This window comes from Urtica dioica, chromosome 8 (assembly GCF_054948205.1).
Source record: "Urtica dioica subsp. dioica isolate 48M chromosome 8, U.dioica_male_clone48M_v1_H2, whole genome shotgun sequence".
NCBI classification, from domain to species: Eukaryota; Viridiplantae; Streptophyta; class Magnoliopsida; order Rosales; family Urticaceae; genus Urtica; species Urtica dioica.
This window is the reverse complement of record NC_142763.1, coordinates 5,772,762-5,791,090: the sequence shown is the minus strand read 5'-3', so window position 1 is coordinate 5,791,090 and position 18,329 is coordinate 5,772,762. Positions and strand designations below refer to the sequence as shown.

Here is an 18,329-nt window from a genome sequence, read left to right as displayed (position 1 = left end):
GTCATTGCCATTATCGTTCCCATTGCCATTAACATTCCATTTTTTATTTTAAACCAAACATGCCCTAAGAGGAATGTAAAAGTGATGGCAAAATTGTACTTTCTAACGCCTACTTGAGTGTGTCAAAGATAAGCCTCCCTTGATATTTTGTCTTCTGCAATGGGTGAAGATTTTTTGTCTAGTTTTACTTAGATATTCCTAGATAAAGATTTTTTATATATCTATTCGTGCTTTTTACGTTAATACTATATTAATTAATTGTAATCGTCATAATCCTGCAAAACGGCTAACACCACCGTCATAAACGATGACAATAAAATCAAGTGCTAAAAACATAGCTACTTAAAAAATAAATCAATCGGAAGGAAATAAGTAAACGATCTCACAAAACATTAACTAGAGAACATGCAAACATCGGTTATATTTGTTTTCAATAAAACCTCTCAAATCATTCAAGCCGAGTGGGAAACATTCAAAACCAATATATTCATCTTTTAAATATGCAAAACAAAAATGTACATAATTGTGAGAAGGTACATTTGCAAGAGTATATATATATGACTCTTCACAGCTTGATAGCAGTCCGTAAAAAAAACCTCAGTAATAAATTCCATCAATAAACAACAAATTGTTGAAGAAAAAAAAAATCATATGCTGAAAATACCTGCTGTTTTACAAACCGCAAGACTTCCAGGAGCAAACCAAACACCAAATCATCGCCATTCAACTTTAAAACCAGAAACCAGTCAAACCAAAACGGTGGAAGAATAATGGATACAAACCCTTTGTTGCTTCAACCCGAGACATGAGGGTACAAAAACTATGCAGCGCAGTTTGGCGGACGAATAAGAACAATTCATGCTCCGGAGTGAGAAACCGGAGTGGTTTCAAACCGACCGTCTTTATATTCATGTACGTACTGTTGTGGCAAAGCATGCTCGGCCTGCAAGGTTAAAAAGAAAACAAGAACTTACACGTTGTTCCTCTCTATCTTTGCTAAAACATAGAAAAGTACAAGAAATACGGATACAAGTTTAATTACCAATGTCTACTTAAATTAATGTCCACAATTTCTATGAGTTAAATAAATATCTCGTCTCTCTCTTCATTGAATCTAGAAAATAAACACTTCTTGATCTAGACCACCATTTTTTATCAATTCAGTTCCAATGTGAACCGAGACAATCATTTTGACACCCGTGAAGATCTATTTCTAATACGTGGCATATTTGTTATTAATCGTGGTTAATAGAACATACATTGCATACAAATTTGAAAAGAAAAGAAAAAAGCCTTATTTAAATTTTGAAACTTGTGTCCATTTTCTAAACAAGTATTAACACACTTAAGACCTTTTAAGAAATGAAATAAGGTAGAAGAAGAAATTTAAGCTTTTCTATATTCAGCTGAGAGCAGCTTAAACCTCTACCAAAGGGTCTTTTCAACCGCAAAGGTAATGAATAAAATGAAAGCAGGGATATGAGTATGAAATCGTAAGATGCCAAAAACACATTGTAGATTAGACTGAAGAAACAAAAAGATATTTACCCAATCACTGTCTGCCCCAGAAGCAGGTACCAACACGTTAATCTCGCTCGACTTGGCAGTTGTTATCGATGCGCCGAGAGAATCTTTGCTCAAATATAACTGGCAGCCTGATGTATTATCGATCGAAATTGTTGGAGCCGAACCCTAAAAGCCACACATTACATCAGTGTATGTATCAGCGTCTCAACTGTTTCCAGCAAACTTCATGGATCTGTGAAAGCTGATAATATGAGAAATCGAAATAAATAAAGTACCTGGCATTGCACCTCAACCCCATTACAATTGACGATCTCAAAAGCGGCAACAACGTCCTGTGTCAACAAGCGGTGAACTTCGATCAGTCTTAGATAACAGAGTACTTTGTCATGCACTATTCATAGCATACCCACCGTAAATACAACTCCCATCTTAGAGCACTTGTCAACTGTAATGTTATTTACTTTTCCTGGAAGAACAAAAATGCAATCAACAGCTAGTATATGCGTGGGATATAGCTATTCCTTCTGATCCAATGCATAAACATAGAGGAGCGCTTTGGAAGACATTTAGATTTACCTTGAACCTGCAAAACAGAGTCTTTGCATCCAAAAATATACACAGATTGCTTGGAATCACAGTCATCAATCACCAAATTTTTCTTTCCATTTTGATTCTCAACCACCCACCTGTAAAGCGGTAAAGAAAAGATTAGTTTAAAAGACATCATCTACTGCAATAATACTTCAATTGCCCCCCCCAAAAAAAAAAAAATAGAGTGAGGTGAGCTTACTTCCGGCCCATTTGAAGCTCAAGTTTCGGAGGGCCAGACTTGGAAAATGAAGACGAACCACTACGGGTTTCCTTTCCAGTGGGAACAACACCGGTTCTATCCGCGCGGTTCTTTGTCTTCATATCATCCGTGACCTTCCTCAAACCTAGAAAGAAAGAAAGAAAAAAAACATAGCTCACCGGTCAGCCCACTGCAAACCAAAAACAGAAAAAATAAGAGCAAGAGATTAAGAAAGTGGAAAACTACCAGCAGTCACAGGCTTCCCAGAGCTAATTTCTTGGAAGACAGCGTTCATCCCTTGTTTGGAACCCGAGGATGATGATGCTTGGGAAATTTCCGGAGAAAAGAGAGATGCCGGTGGAGGAGGCGGAGGGGCTGGTGCCTTAGGTGTGGGAGCTTTTGGAGGAACAGAAGTGACTGTTTTACCAGTGGCACTCCAAACGGGACCCAAGGGATAGTGAGCCTTAACGTAGTCTCTCAAACCAGGCAAATAAAGCTCTTTCAAGGCTTTGGCCCACTCTACATGGTTTGGGTCTTTGCCTCTGTATTCTACAAGAACCTGAGTTGTAAATGCCAATCATCAGTACCTACTTCCTAAATTGCTATACTACTCTATGAAAGACATAAGGAGACAAATTCCAGGATTAAAGTGACAATTGAAATCACTTTCCATTCGTTTTTTTATTTTCTAATTCTCGAAGATCAAGAGGGTCCCTCCTTACTAATATCTAAATTTGCAAAGAAGTAATAGAGATCGAGCATGGATGAACTTTCAACTTTGTATCAGAACTCCACGAAAAGCTTAATAAAGGAGTCCATAAAAGTATTTTCTCTTCTTTTTTTATCTGCTGGTAGCAAAGTTTTAGAAACACAATTGAAATATAATTATACATTTAAAAAAAGTAATAAAAAAAACCCAGCTCCATGAAGATTAAAAGTCAGGTTTTTCATTAGTTTTCTTCATAAATTACTTGTAAATACAGCAGAGCACCTACTTCATTAATGCTTACCTGGAATCTTTTTTCATACAGACAAAAACTCCTCAATGAAAGAGAAAAAACACTTTGATTGGTAAGCGTTTGCCGCAGGGAAATCATGTCAACCCAAGCTATAAAACCCCACGTATTGTGGGGTACACGTGTTTGTTTCTTCAGAAAAACTTAATCATTGGTCATCCTATGAACTAAGCACGTTTAAATCTTGCAGCGTTTAGGTACCTTGTTGTTGTAAAATTCAGCCATCTGCCAACTCTCTTCCACATGCGCAATAGGCATGCTCATTCCTTCAAAAGGGGAACACAAAAAATTTGATACTGTAGTCTATCCTCTCTTGTATTTTTTGTTGTTCTACCAGCATTAGAAAGAAAAAAAAAATGAGTATCCTTCTAGTATTCCTTACCACAATCTTTTCCCGAGTAAGCAACCCAAGCTAAAGCTGAAAGACTATCTACTGCAGCTTTCAGGTGGTTAAAGAAATCAGATCTCCTCCCTTCCGTCAATGAATTCGCTTTCGTTATAACTTGGTTCAACGGCTTGAGAAATTCTGCAAGTCCTGCCTGGTCTGGCTTCTGCAACAAAGTGCACATATAGATTTAAATAGAGGAAAATCCATTCATAAAGAAAAGGCGAGATAAAGCCAAAGCATTGAAGTACATATGACACTCAATCTCTTCTCCTGTGCTAATTGAAACTCAATCTCGTAACAAGTTAAGATTATTATCCATCATCACTGAAAACAAAGACATGTAGAAGTACTTGCACCACAGAAGTGGCCCATTTACTTGAACACATGGGCAGAATATGGAGTGATTTTCTAGTTTCTTGTGATTGAATATATGTACTAGCACAATTTACCACATCAGATATACATAAATGAAATTCCTACTGGTACATTGCCGTAAATCGCCTTTGCATTTACAAATCTAATTGTTCTACCATGTAGTCAGAAACAGAACAAAGCTAAATAAACCGTCTCTTCTTTTCTTCTTCAAAAACTCCACACGCCCCAATGCCAGGTTACAGGATACAACATGATGTTTTTCAGTTCTCAGGATCTGAAGCAATCCTGTGATCTCGGCATTAGCCAGACTTCACTGGCTTTATACCTTACTGCTGAACCAATGCCCTGAGGGAACAATATATCCAGTCCAGGATCAACATGCATTCCCATTGTTTTATCGTTCAAACATTTCTTCACTTTCAATCTCAAATCAAATAATAGATTTTAACAATTTCATTTCCAACACTAACGAAAAACCTTTCAAATAAACCACATTATGGTATGGAATTCGAATCAAATCCAGATCGATACCTCTCGATCAATCCACATCCTCATTCACGTCAAACCCTAGAGGAAAACAGGAAAATAGATATATATGGGAAGAAAACAAAAACTAAACGACCTAACCGAACCTGAGTATGCTTGACCTTGACGAGAAGATCTTTGAGAGCGGCAAAAGCGTCTCCGAGAACCTTCGTGACATCCGAGACCTGTCCACCGATCTTCTCCGCGGCCGTCGAAACCCTAGACAGGTATTGCTCCATTACATCATCGAACGCCAGAATCGCTGGATCCACTGAAGCTTCATCGCCGATGTCCGACGAGCTACCGCCTCCTATACCTCTCGCCGATAGCGCCTCTAAACGCGCCACCGCCGATTCCAATCGCTGAACCAGCTTTTCGTCCATGGCTTGAAATTTCTCTCTCCTCTCTTTAGAGATAAAAGAGCCCTCTGTTTCTTCTATTGTGGCCGTCAATAATGGGACTTTGTGTATTTATTTTCCTTTATGTTGTTTTTTATTTATTTATTTGACGCCGAAAGGGAATTTGCGCGGTTGATTTGGCGGTTCTATTGTTTTACACGTGGCGGACGGTAGAGCATCTTGGCGATGTTCGTGCTTTGTTGTTGGACATGCAACACCTGTAAATAACAATAATAATTTAAACTTCTGGTTTGATCATTGCACTTGCACGACAGTTATAATGGCCTCCTCTTTTCTTTTTCTTTCTTTCTCTTTTTTTTTTGGAGAAATTTGAATAATTAAGTAATTAGATAATCGAATTTTGGTTTTTAAATTAAACTAAATGGACTAATTATAGATCTAAAATTTAAAAATCTAAATATTTGGATTTGATTATGAAAATTGGTACAAGGTGAACATAGCCAATTTCAATCATAATAATCCGTCGTATTTTTTAGCACTATTTGAATTGAGAAAAAAAAATAGAAAAATTTGATTTTCCCCCGCTTCCAAACAGAAGAAAGAGTTCTAATTTTTCTAAGCATTCTCTCAACTATTTTCAATTTTTTTTTTTTTCAAATTTTCACTTTCTCTTATATTGTCCGAGTTTCAAACGGATCCTAAAAATTTGTGAATTACTAAATAGTCAACTTTTCATTAGTTATAGATAAATAGTCATTCGGATGATGTAGACAGTTCAATCATTTTATATATATATATATACCCTATTCCTTTTAATTGTAATTGGCCAACCAAAATGTTAATAATTTTTTTTAATCTATTTTGTCTATACAATTTGAAGCAACGTTTTATATTATGTTTCCAGCCTTATGAATTACGAAAAATCGATCAATTGGTGAAATATCAAAAGAAAAAAACTATGTGTTGATACGTTATTTATTGGCTTTATTTTTTAGTGCAAGATGTGTGGAAAGATGTCGGTCGTTATGTTTCCTCTTTTGGTATGACATATTTCCTTCTGTGTGCAGACTCTTTTTCAGGCAAGTTTCCGGTTTTGACAGATTGCCTCGCTGGTGAATTGATTGAGAAATATTGCTTTGCTGCTGTCATTACTTCGAGATATCTTCTCGCTTCTGCCTTCATTACAAGATATCTCGCTGCTGCTGTCTTCACTGCACAATATTCGCCTCGCTGTAGTCTTTACTTTGTGATATTCACTTGAGGCCGGGTAATGAAACCCTAGATACCTTCTAGGGTTGTACAGCTGCTATAAAAGTCATTCGCTCCCCCTTAGCAGCTTTGACGCTTTTCAAAAAAACACTCAGAGCTCTTAGACGTGCAAGACCGGCGGACTGGGAGGCTGTGTGTTTTTGGTGATAAGTGGTGTTTTCTCTCAAACACTATTCCACAAAGATTGAGTGTCTGTGAGAGTTGGGTTTTGTGTTCTCATGATTGAAGGTTCACGTACAGCTGAAGACTAAAGGTCATCTGAGCCAGGAGGTTGCTCGAATGGTGGAATTGAGACGGAGCTCATATTCAGGGGGAGTCCATGACTAGGTGATCACTGGTGGTAATAGTCTCTAGGTTTTATTGATTTGTTGATTGTAATTAGATATAAACTTTGTGTGTACTATTGACTACAAGATAGTGAAAAACCTTTCCAGTGGCAGCGTGCCCCCAGATGTATGTGTGTTTCACCGAACTGGGTAACCATATCGTGTGTACTTTGTTTATTGCGCTGTTTTGTTGTTTATCCCTAATCTGTGCTCAGGCAAGTTGTCGGACACATTGTCAACACATTGTGTGCGACATCTTGTCTGTGCGTCTAATCAGAATTTCAATTGGTATCAGAGCAGGCACCTTGATCTTTTTGGTGGTTTCCTGGATTTTTTTTTCTGATTACCTATTATGGATAGTTCCCGAGAGGGATGTTCTGTCAATCGCCCTCCAGTACTCGACGAAACCAACTATGGTTATTGGAAGGCACGCATGACCGCTTTTCATGAAGTCCCTTGATAGTCGAACATGGAAAGCTGTGATACACGGGTGGGAAGCTCCTGTGACTACTGATGACAAAGGAGCCCGTACTGGCACAAAACCCGAAAAGGACTGGAGCCCCACTGAAGATGAGACGGCCCTTGGTAACTCTCGTGCTCTTAATGCTATATTTAACGGAGTCGATAAAGATGTTTTCAGGTTGATAAATACATGCACTAGTGCCAAAGAGGCCTGGGAAATCCTCGATGTTGCCTATGAGGGAACTACAAAGGTCCGTGAGCAGAAGCTTCAATATCTCACAACCAATTTTGAAGCCCTCACGATGCTCGAGGATGAATCAGTTGTTGAGTTCAACGTTCGCATCCGTGATCTTGCCAATGAATCATATTCTCTCGGGAAACCAATGACAGATGAAGATCTTGTTATAAAACCCTGAGAGCCTTGAGTCATAGGTTCAAAATGAAAATCACGGCCATTGAGGAAGTTCATGACCTAAAGACGTTGAAGTTCGACGAGCTCATGGGATCCCTCATGACTTTTGAGCTCTCCCTTCCTAAGATGGAAAAGAAACACAGAGGGATGGCCCTCAAAAGCTTTGTTCATGAACAAAAGGAACAGGTATACTCAGACTCTGACAATGATATTGACGATATTATAGCTATGCTTGCAAAAAATTATAGCAGGGTCATGAAAAGACTCAACCAGATGAATGGGAAAAATGTCTCGCAAGATGTCAATGACAATTTCCAACAACGATTCCAGAAGAATGCTAATCCTCACAGGAATAGTAAAAGTGGTGAACGATCTGGCAAAGGCAAAGACATTCAGTGCCACGAATGTGAAGGTTTCGGACATATTCAAAAGGAGTGTCCCAACTTCCTCAAGAAACAGAAAAATGGATACAACGCTACTCTTTCGGATGAAGAAGATGAAGATAGCGACTCAGATCAGATAAGTAACTTTGTAGCCTTTACTGCCTCTGTCCATACTCATGAGTCCACTAATGATTTTGGTGAATGCTCTCAGAAATATGTTTTTGATGAAGAACTATCTGACGATGCTATGAATGAAGCATACAATACCTTGCACACCAAATGGGTTGAGGAATCCCAGATTCTCGACAAACAGAGTGCTCTTATTCTTACTCTGACTGAAGATAAGGCAAGGCTCCTAGAGACGATTGTGGATCTGAAGAAGGAAGTCAGTCGGCTGAATGGGGAACTTGATCAAATGACTAAATCAGTCAGAATGCTGAACTCTGGGACTGACAGCCTTGACAAAATCCTCACCATTGGCAAACCTGCGAAAAACATGAAGGGGCTTGGATATACCCATGGAGCTTCATCATCCCAGACTACGTTCGTCCCCCAAAAGAAGACTAGCCAGATGTCGCGAAACATGCATCAACCATCTGGTAATGACAATTCTCATAATCTTCTTCGAAATCATCTCTCTGGACCAACCAGGTCTCTAGTCAACAGACCTCGTTGGGTATGCCATTATTGTGGTAGAAAGGGCCATATTCGACCTTTTTGCTATCGGTTATACGGGAGAAATGTCCGTCAGCAAACGTCCAGTTACAGGAATGTCCTACCTCGTCATCAACCTTCTACTCGGCTAGAATGGAGAGTGAAAAATACGTCCTATCATGCCAATATTTCTTACACATCGCTGAGTGCTTCCACCGGGAGTGACTGGTATTTCGACAGTGGTTGCTCTCGTCACATGACAGGTGATCACACCTTCCTGACCAACGTGAAACCTTATTCTAACTGTCATGTTACCTTTGGAGATGGAGTAAAAGCCAAAATTGTGGGTAAAGGTCAGTTAAACTATCCTGGTATGTCTTGCTTCATTGAGGCGCTGTTGGTAGAAGGACTTACTGCTAATCTTATCAGTAGTAGTCAGCTTTGTGATCTAAACTTATGTGTCAATTTTACTCATGATAAGTGTGTGGTGATTAATGAGGAACATAATGAATTTATGCGAGGAACCAGATCACGTGACAACTGCTATATGTGGTCACCCGTACCAAACAACAATTGCCTCTTGACCAAGGCTGACGAAACCAAGCTGTGGCACCAAAAGCTTGGTCACCTTAATCTCAGAAGCATGCAAAAAATTGTTTCAGAGAAGGCCATCATCGGTGTCCCAAATCTGAAGATTGTTGAAGGAAAAATCTGTGGTGAATGCTAGATTGGGAAACAGGTCAAGAAGTCTCACAAGATGGTGCAACATCTTACCACATCTCGTGTTTAGGAGCTTCTTCACATGGATTTGATGGGATCGATGCAGGTCGAAAGTCTCGGAGGGAAGAGATACGTGTTTGTGTGTGTGGATGACTACTCCAGGCATACTTGGGCTGAATTTATTCGTGAGAAATCTGACACTTTTGCTGTTTTTGAAGCTCTTTGTAAGAAGGTTCAGAGAGAAAAAGGAGAGAGCATCGGGAAAGTGATCAGAATTCGGAGTGATCATGGGAGGGAATTTGAGAACATGAGCTTTGCTAAGTTTTGTACTGAAGATGAGATAGCCCATGAATTTTCTGCTCCTATCACACCACAACAAAATGGAATTGTTGAAAGAAAAAATCGAACCCTCCAAGAAATGGCTAGAGTAATGATGTTGGCTAAAGACATTCCACCACATTTCTGGGCTGAAGCTCTTAATACTGCCTGCCATATTCACAATAGAGTTACTATTCGTCCAAGTACATCCATCACTCATTATGAAATATGGAGGGGGAGAAAGCCTAATGTGAAGTACTTTCATGTCTTTGGTTCTGTTTGTTATATATTTGCTGACAGAGATCCTCGACGTAAGTTCGATCCTAAAAGTGATGAAGGTATATTTCTTGGATATTATAGAAATAGTCGGGCCTATCGTGTTTTTAACAAACGCACTAAGACTATGATGGAATCTATAAATGTGGTGGTAAACGATGATCATGATGTTACTAACAGTACTAATGATGAGAATGAAGTTTTTCCTAGTAACACAGATGTCAGACCAGATGCTGAAAACTCTTTGGACGACATCTCTTCTGGAAACCCAAATGGCAGAACTGATGCTGATGACAAAGTAAGCGACATTGTTCCAGATGAAGGATCTCCTCCTGAGACTGAACAACGAATTCCTTCCAGAAGAATCCAGAAAAATCATCTTGCTCATGAGGTGATTGGCGAAATCAGTGAAGGAATAAAGACTCGTCCAAAACCTCCTGTTAACTGTCGGGAGATGATTGGTAATCTCTGCTTTGTTTCTAAGATTGAACCTAAGAATGTTAATGAGGCTATTGATGATGAATACTGGGTCAATGCTATGCAAGAGGAACTTGTTCAGTTTGAAAGAAATGAAGTCTGGGAGCTAGTTCCTAAACCTGACAATGTGAATGTCATTGGAACTGAGTGGATTTTTAAGAATAAATCTGATGAACATGGTAATATAACTCGGAACAAAGCTAGACTTGTGGCGCAGGGCTATACACAGGTGGAAGGCGTAGACTTTGATGAAACCTTTGCCCCTGTTGCGAGACTTGAAGCCATCAGACTCCTGCTTGGCATCTCTTGTCACCTACACTTCAAGCTTTACCAGATGGATGTTAAGAGTGTTTTTCTCAATGGGTACCTGAATGAAGAAGTCTATGTAGCACAACCAAAAGGGTTCACAGATCCCAGATTTCCACAACATGTCTACAAACTCAGAAAAGCTCTCTACGGCTTTAAGCAGGCTCCTCGTGCATGGTATGAGAGACTGACCCAGTTCCTTGTGCAGAATGATTATACCCGAGGTGGAGTTGACAAGACCTTGTTCGTGAAAAAGGAGAATGGCAATCTCATGATAGCCCAGATCTATGTTGACGATATCATCTTTGGAGGAATGTCAAACAAGATGGTGGACCTTTTTGTTCGACAAATGCAGTCAGAATTTGAGATGAGTATGGTCGGTGAGCTAAACTACTTTCTGGGCTTTCAGATCAAACAAATGAATGATGGTATCTTTATCTCCCAAAGTAAGTATGCGAAAAACTTGGTGCAGAAGTTTGGCTTGGAAAAATCTTCTCACAAGCGGACCCCTGCCGCTAGTCACATCAAAATCACTAAGGATGAGCATGGAGATTCTGTTGATCAAAGCCTCTACAGGAGTATTATTGGCAGTCTTCTTTACCTCACTGCCAGCCGACCAGACATAGCCTACCACTACTACAAATTAGCATATTGGGTGCGGAAGGGTATTAGGTGCGACATGTCGCACCTAATAGTCGCACCTAAGCCCATATTAGGTGCGACATGTCGCACCGGATACTCATCCGGATAACAAAAAATTTCGCTAATGTTTAGTGTTATTCGGTGCGACATTGTCGCACCTAATATGAATATGTCGCACCTAATACATTTAGGTGCAACAAATGTCGCACCTAATGAGTTTTAAAATTAAATTTGTCAGCGAATCCCGCCGAATTTTTTTTGGATCTGGGATTTCATATTGGGTGCGACAATGTCGCACTCAATATGATTATTAGGTGCGACATTGTCGCACCCAATAGGTTTAGGGTTTTAAACCCTGCGTTTCTCTTTTTCACACATTAACTCACTCTCTCTCTCATCTCACAAGGTCTCTCTCTCAGCCAGCCCCCGCCGCCGTCCTTCCCCGCTCCGCCGCTGCCGGCCCATCCTGGTACGTCCCTATCTCTCTCTCTGTCTCACCGGCCGTCTCTCACCATCTCACACTGTCTCTCTCTCTCTCAGCCAGTCCCCGCCGCCGTCCCTCTCCGCTCCGCCGCTGCCGGACCTTCCTGGTACGTCTCCCTCTATTTCTCTCTCTCTCACCGGCCGTATCTCACTATGTCTGTCTCTCCCAGCCTGCCCCGCCGCCGCCTGGACCAGCCCCGCCCCGCCGCCTGGATAGAACAGCATTCTATTTTTTATTTTGTAATTTTTTTTTAATTTAAAAAACATATTAGGTGCGACATTGTCGCACCTGATATGTCGCACCTAAAGGTATGACTATTAGGTGCGACATGTCGCACCTAATGCCTTTAGCGACGGCATATTCGGTGCGACTTTGTCGCACCTAATAAACTATTAGGTGCGACATATGAGGTATTTGGTGCTACAATCGTCGCACCAGATGACGTTTTTTTGTCCTAGTGTACTCTGTAGGTGTGTGTGCGCGATATCAAGCCAATCCCAAAGCTAGCCATCTGGCTCAAGCCAAGCGAATCATAAGCGCGGTCGATAGAAAAAGTACCTCTGGTGGATGTTTCTACCTTGGAAACAATCTCATTTCCTGGTTCAGCAAGAAGCAGAACTGCATCTCCTTGTCCACTGCCGAGGCTGAATACATCGCTGCAGGGAGCAGTTGCACACAGCTCCTCTGGATGAAACAGATGCTCGCTGAATATGATGTTGGACAAGATGTCATGACATTATTCTGCGACAATATCATCGCCATCAATATCTCAAAGAATCCAGTTCAACACACTAAGACCAAGCACATTGAGATCAGACATCACTTCATTCGAGATCCTGTGGAAGATAAGAAGATCAAACTCGAATACATTCACACTGAAAAACAGCTTGCAGATATTTTCACCAAGGCTTTAGATGCTAACCGGTTTGAAAATCTCAGATCCTCCTTAGGATTATGTGTTACTGAACAATAGCAATTACTGTTTATTGGAGGGATTGTTGGTCTTATCATCTGTGTTGATTCCTCTCTGATTCTCGTTCACGTTCCTTTTGTGAATTTTCTCTCATGGACCCATTTATCTGGTTGGCCCATTCGACTGTTTTGCCGGGCTAAAGTGTCAATTGTTGTTTCTCTGGGCCTAAGATCGATCAAGGCCCACTTTATGTCACGACGTCGTATTTCTCCGTGCCTTGCTCTCATTCATGCAGACGGTTCCATTCTCGAGAAAGAAAGGGAAGTTACCTTGTGTTCGAATTTTGAAATTTTCTATTTTTCCTCGCTGTTCTTGAGCTTTGATTCCCACATTTGCTCGCTTACCCTTTTCGACGGTTACCTGTGTGACAGTTTCCTAAAAATTCTATTCAAAATGGTTGGCACCATAAGCAGGATCAGCACAACCACTCCCTCAGAGAAAGTGAAAGCCACAATGAAAAGGAAAAATGTCGCGACAAGGAAACCTGGCGCTGAGAGTAACATGCACGGTGTTAGGGTACGGGGACTGCGCCCCAGTGAACGCGCCGATGGTCAGGCCGGAGGTGCAATCGTTGGGTCATCAGTTCCCCCTGAGAATCCATCCCTCTCTGCCGTCAGAAGCACCATGCTCAAGAAAGCCGCTCTCTCGATCACCGACATTACATGAGATGTAAGCTCCAGCAGTTCGTCTGAGGAGTGAAGAAAAGATGATGATGCTCCAGAAGGAGAAACCCTCACCGGTGTATCTCTCATCGAAAGCCCTCACAAGATTGTTCAAGGTAATCCTGTAGCCTCTGTCACCCCTATTGATAATCCTAGGAATAGGGATTCCCTTCCCCATGCTCAAGAGCCTATTCATGTGGATGCCGTTGGAGGCATGTTGGGTTTGAGTAAAGAAGTCGCAAAAGATGTGCCAACATCTTCTCTGGGGCAAGAAAGAACGACTAATCGAGTCCTGGATGTTGAAGAGGATATTCTTGCTTCTCTAAAAGAGAAGGTTCAGAAAGATGACGACGTGTGCCTAGCCACTCTTCTGTCGGAGAAGAGAAAGAAGAAAAGAAATGTGGTGGAAGAAAGTGTTGCTGCCACTCCCATCCTTGCTAAGAAGAAGATGAAGAACCCGGTGAAGATGAGTTTGAACAATAAGAAGCTGAAGGGAAAATCTGTTGAGAAGCCAATTCCAGATGTTCTGAAGAATATAGAGGAGGAAGAGGAAGATACCCGTCCTGAGTTCGTGTCCCACATCTCCAGGAAATCTGTTGGAGGCCAAAAGCTTCCCAAGGATGTTCTCGCCGCCCCTCTGGATAATGTCTCATTTCATGAGGAAGATCGCGTCAGAAAATGGAGGTATGTCTATCACAGAACTATTTTTCCGGAAAAGGAACTGTCTAAGGAAGCCCTGAAGATTGATGTGATCATGGAACTTTTGTACGATGCTCAACTCGGAAAAACCGTCTCTGGGATCGGGCCTCATTATCCTAAACTGGTGAAAGAGTGCATAGTGAATTTGTCCTCTGAGATTGACCAGCCTCATCACCCTGAGTTTGGGAAAGTCTATGTTCGTGGCCATTGCTTTGATATCTCATCCACTGCCATCAACGAGTTTCTAGGAAGAGAAAAAATTGTCACTACTGATCGGCTTCCCTCCTTGGATGTGATTGCCAAAGAGCTCACTAACGATGAGAAGAAGACTTGGCCTACTAGGGGTTCTCTGCCCTCCTCAGACCTCTCGGCGAAATACTCGGTTCTGTACAGAATTGGGATTGCAAATTGGGCCCTTTCCTCTCACGGTTCAAGCATCAAGTCAGACCTGGCATGCCTCATTTATCAGATTGGTACTCGGGCGTCTTTTGACTTTGGGGAGTATGTGTTCAACCACCTGGCCAAGCATGCTAAGTCCTATGCCGTGAAGCTTCCTATTGACTTCCCCTCTCTATTGTCAGGTATGCTGGTGGCTCAGAAGAGAGATCTACTAAGGGCTGATGACATTGCAGGTAAACCTCCCAGTGAACTCTCCTTCAGTCCTAAGTTATTTGAAGGGAAACATGCCAGAGATCTTGTTATGCCTTCTGTCGCAACTTCTGTCTCCCTTGGTCGTACCATCAAAGTTGCTCCCCTGTCGGAAAAATGCCAAGAGCGATATTCTCAAAGGCCTGTTGGAAGAAGTTGCTGCTCTCAAGGAAATCATTGACATCTCTACTCGAAGGAAGACCGCTTGTGAGCGACTTATCTCTGTCATGACTCCCTCATCTACCACTGATGGTGCAACTACCTCTCAGCCGAGTACTTCTGTTTGTCCTGATGATGAAGATACAGAGGATGATGTCAGTAGCGATTCACAGGGTCCTGAAGGTCATACCAACAATGTTTCTAATCCCTCTAGTTGATGTTTATTTGTTCTGGTCTGTAACATCTAACTTCCTCTTAGACATCTTTTTGTTGGTTTTCTTCGCTACTGTTGCTTGTGTTTAAGACTGAGTGTTCTTTCTGGATGGGTTGTAAGACAGCTTCTCGTACTTTTGCTGGTTAATGATATGCTGTTGTTCTAGTTCTCATTCCTTTACAGGATGTTGTTCCTCCCTCTGTGTTGGTCTATCATTGCCTTTGGTATTATTTTGAGGCAATCAGGGGGAGAGGCGTCATAATGTCATTTATTTTGACTCTCTTCTCTGGTCATGACGCTTGTGTGAGAATTGGTCCTGGAAGTGCTTGCCTAAAAAATAGCCAAAGGGGGAGATTTGTTGATACGTTATTTATTGGCTTTATTTTTTAGTGCAAGATGTGTGGAAATATGTCGGTCGTTATGTTTCCTCTTTTGGTATGACATATTTCCTCCCGTGTGCAGACTCTTTTTCAGGCCAGTTTTCGGTTTTGACAGATTGTCTCGCTGGTGAATTGATTGAGAAATATTGTCTTGCTGATGTCATTACTTCGAGATATCTTCTCGCTTCTACCTTCATTACAAGATATCTCGCTGCTGCTGTCTTCACTGCACAATATTCGCCTCGCTGTAGTCTTTACTTTGTGATATTCACTTGAGGCCGGGTAATGAAACCCTAGATACCTTCTAGGGTTGTACAGCTGCTATAAAAGTCATTCGCTCCCCCTTAGCAGCTTTGACGCTTTTCAAAAAAACACTCAGAGCTCTTAGACGTGCAAGACCGGCGGACTGGGAGGCTGTGTGTTTTTGGTGATAAGTGGTGTTTTCTCTCAAACACTATTCCACAAAGATTGAGTGTCTGTGAGAGTTGGGTTTTGTGTTCTCATGATTGAAGGTTCACGTACAGCTGAAGACTAAATGTCATCCGAGCCAGGAGGTTACTCGAAGGGTGGAATTGAGACGGAGCTCAAATTCAGGGGGAGTCCCTGACTAGGTGATCACTGGTGGTAATAGTCTCTAGGTTTTATTGATTTATTGATTGTAATCAGATATAAACCTTGTGTGTACTATTGACTACAAGATACACTACAACAAATCTCACCATTACCGACGATTTTTTTCGTCGCTAATGACCCCATAATCGTCGCTAAATCTCTTTAGCGACGATTTTTATCGTCGCTAAATGCCCGTGCCTAAATATATTTAGCGACGAATTAATCGTCGCTAAATATTTACCGACGATATTAGCGACGATTTTTTCGTCCCTAAATGTTTAAACTACGAGTTTTTTTAATTATTTAGCGACGACTTAATCGTTGCTAATTCCCGCGGGTGAATTTCGCGCGCGAATTAGCGACGATTAAGTCGTCGCTAATACGTTAATTTTTTAATAATTAGCGACGACTTTGTCGTCGCTAATTACAAACTTTTTTTTTTCGATTTCTAAAATTATTAATTTTTATCGTCGTTAATTATTTATTTTTTATTTTGTTTTTCGTTTATGAAATTCTAACATTAAAAATCATATAAAAATCAAATTATAATATCGAAATGAACTCAAATCATTATTAATTGATTTCAAAACTCAACTGTCAAATCCATTTTCAAATTAATTCCTAATCCAATCACAACTTCAAAAATCGAACGCGAAACGGAATAATCACATTTCATCAATCTCATCAAAATCACAAACAAGCGAATCCTCATCAAAATCACCAAAATAAATAACCCGAGGCTCAGAATCACAAAACGCAATCGGTCAAGACAAGTCCTCGGCCAAAAATAACAACACGGCTAACTCAAATCCTCGGCCAAGATAACACATGGAAAAAACGAGCACTCGGCCAAGACAACAAACAAGTCTCAATAATTCGAAATTCACAACAATCATCACAGCCTCATAATCAACAGAATTTTAAATAGCATTCCAAACAAAACCTCAAAATTCACACGTCCAACACAATTCCAAACCAAAATTCGTCCAAAAAAATTCAACAAAAATTAAAACATGCCCTACAATCATCACCCAACCATTAAACACTCTCATAAACGTCTCATGATCACAAACAAACCTTAAGAAATCAAAAAGCCCCAAAAATTAACAAATATTTATAAAACTAATTTCAATATTTATAAAATTTATAACAAATATATAATTCATTTATAACTAATTACTTCATTTATAATTTATAAAATTTATAACAAATATATAATTCTAAAAATATAAATTATGTAAATATAACTAATCAAAATAAATTTATAACTAATATATAACTAAAGTTATATATATATAAATAACTAATATATATAACTACTATATTAATTCTATAACTAACTAATATATATATATATATATATATATATATAAAGTTTAAAAAAAAAAAACTTACCGATCCACGGTCAGAGGGAGAGCGCGCGGCCAGAGAGAAGGGGAAGCGGCCAAGGACGGCGTCGGCGGGGAAGCGGCTACGGCGTCAGTGGCGGAGCGGCGGAGTAGTGGCGGAGCGCGGCGGAGGAGCTGCAATCGGAGAGAGAGAGGTAAGGAGAGAGCTGTGAGGAGAGAGAGAACTGAGGAGAGAGAGAGAGACTTACCGGAGAGGACGACTTCGGCGTCGACGGCGTCGGCGGCACACGGCGGAGGAGGGCACACGGCGGACGAACGGCGGGAGAGGCGAAACTGAGAGAAAACTCGATTTAGGTCAAGGAAAAACGAAATGGGGAAACTGATTCGCGATCTGGTATTTAAAGACATTTAGCAACGACTTAATCGTCGCTAAATGATTAAAATTCGTCGCTAAATCATTTCGTTGTAATTAAATGTGAGGGATTTTCCCTCTTTAAAATTCGTCAAAATTCAAAAACATTTAGCAACGATTAAATCGTCGCTAAATGATTAAAATTCGTCGCTAAATCATTTCGTTGTAATTTAATGTGAGTGATTTTTCCCTCTTTAAAATTCGTCAAAATTCAAAAACATTTAGCGACGATATTAACGTCGCTAATTGTATAGCGACGACAAAAAAACATTTAGCGACGATATTATCGTCGCTAATTATTTTCCCGGGAACTTAGCGACGATAAAAAAGAATTAGCGACGATAAATTCGTCGCTAATTATCTTTGCCGCCAAACTTTAATATTTTTGGCACCAAAAAATTAGCGACGATATTATCGTCGCTAAAAGGGTGATTAGCGACGATTTATTAGCGACGATTAAGTCGTCGCTAATAGTTTCGTCGCTAAACGTGGTATTTCTTGTAGTGATAGTG

At 40.5% G+C, this 18,329-nt stretch overlaps 1 protein-coding gene across 1 annotated transcript; it reads right to left on the bottom strand.

Moving 5' to 3' along the window:
- Positions 1 to 466: 466 nt before the first annotated feature.
- On the bottom strand, positions 467 to 5,098 carry CAP1 (cyclase associated protein 1). Its single transcript, XM_089623260.1, has 10 exons — positions 4,729 to 5,098; positions 3,716 to 3,884; positions 3,535 to 3,599; positions 2,564 to 2,876; positions 2,318 to 2,462; positions 2,104 to 2,213; positions 1,938 to 1,993; positions 1,803 to 1,859; positions 1,549 to 1,692; positions 467 to 943 (listed from the first exon to the last, which is right to left on the bottom strand). Exons 1-10 carry the CDS (start codon positions 5,002 to 5,004, stop codon positions 857 to 859), a joined length of 1,422 nt encoding a protein of 473 aa, XP_089479386.1. The 5' UTR covers positions 5,005 to 5,098; the 3' UTR covers positions 467 to 856.
- Positions 5,099 to 18,329: the final 13,231 nt, after the last annotated feature.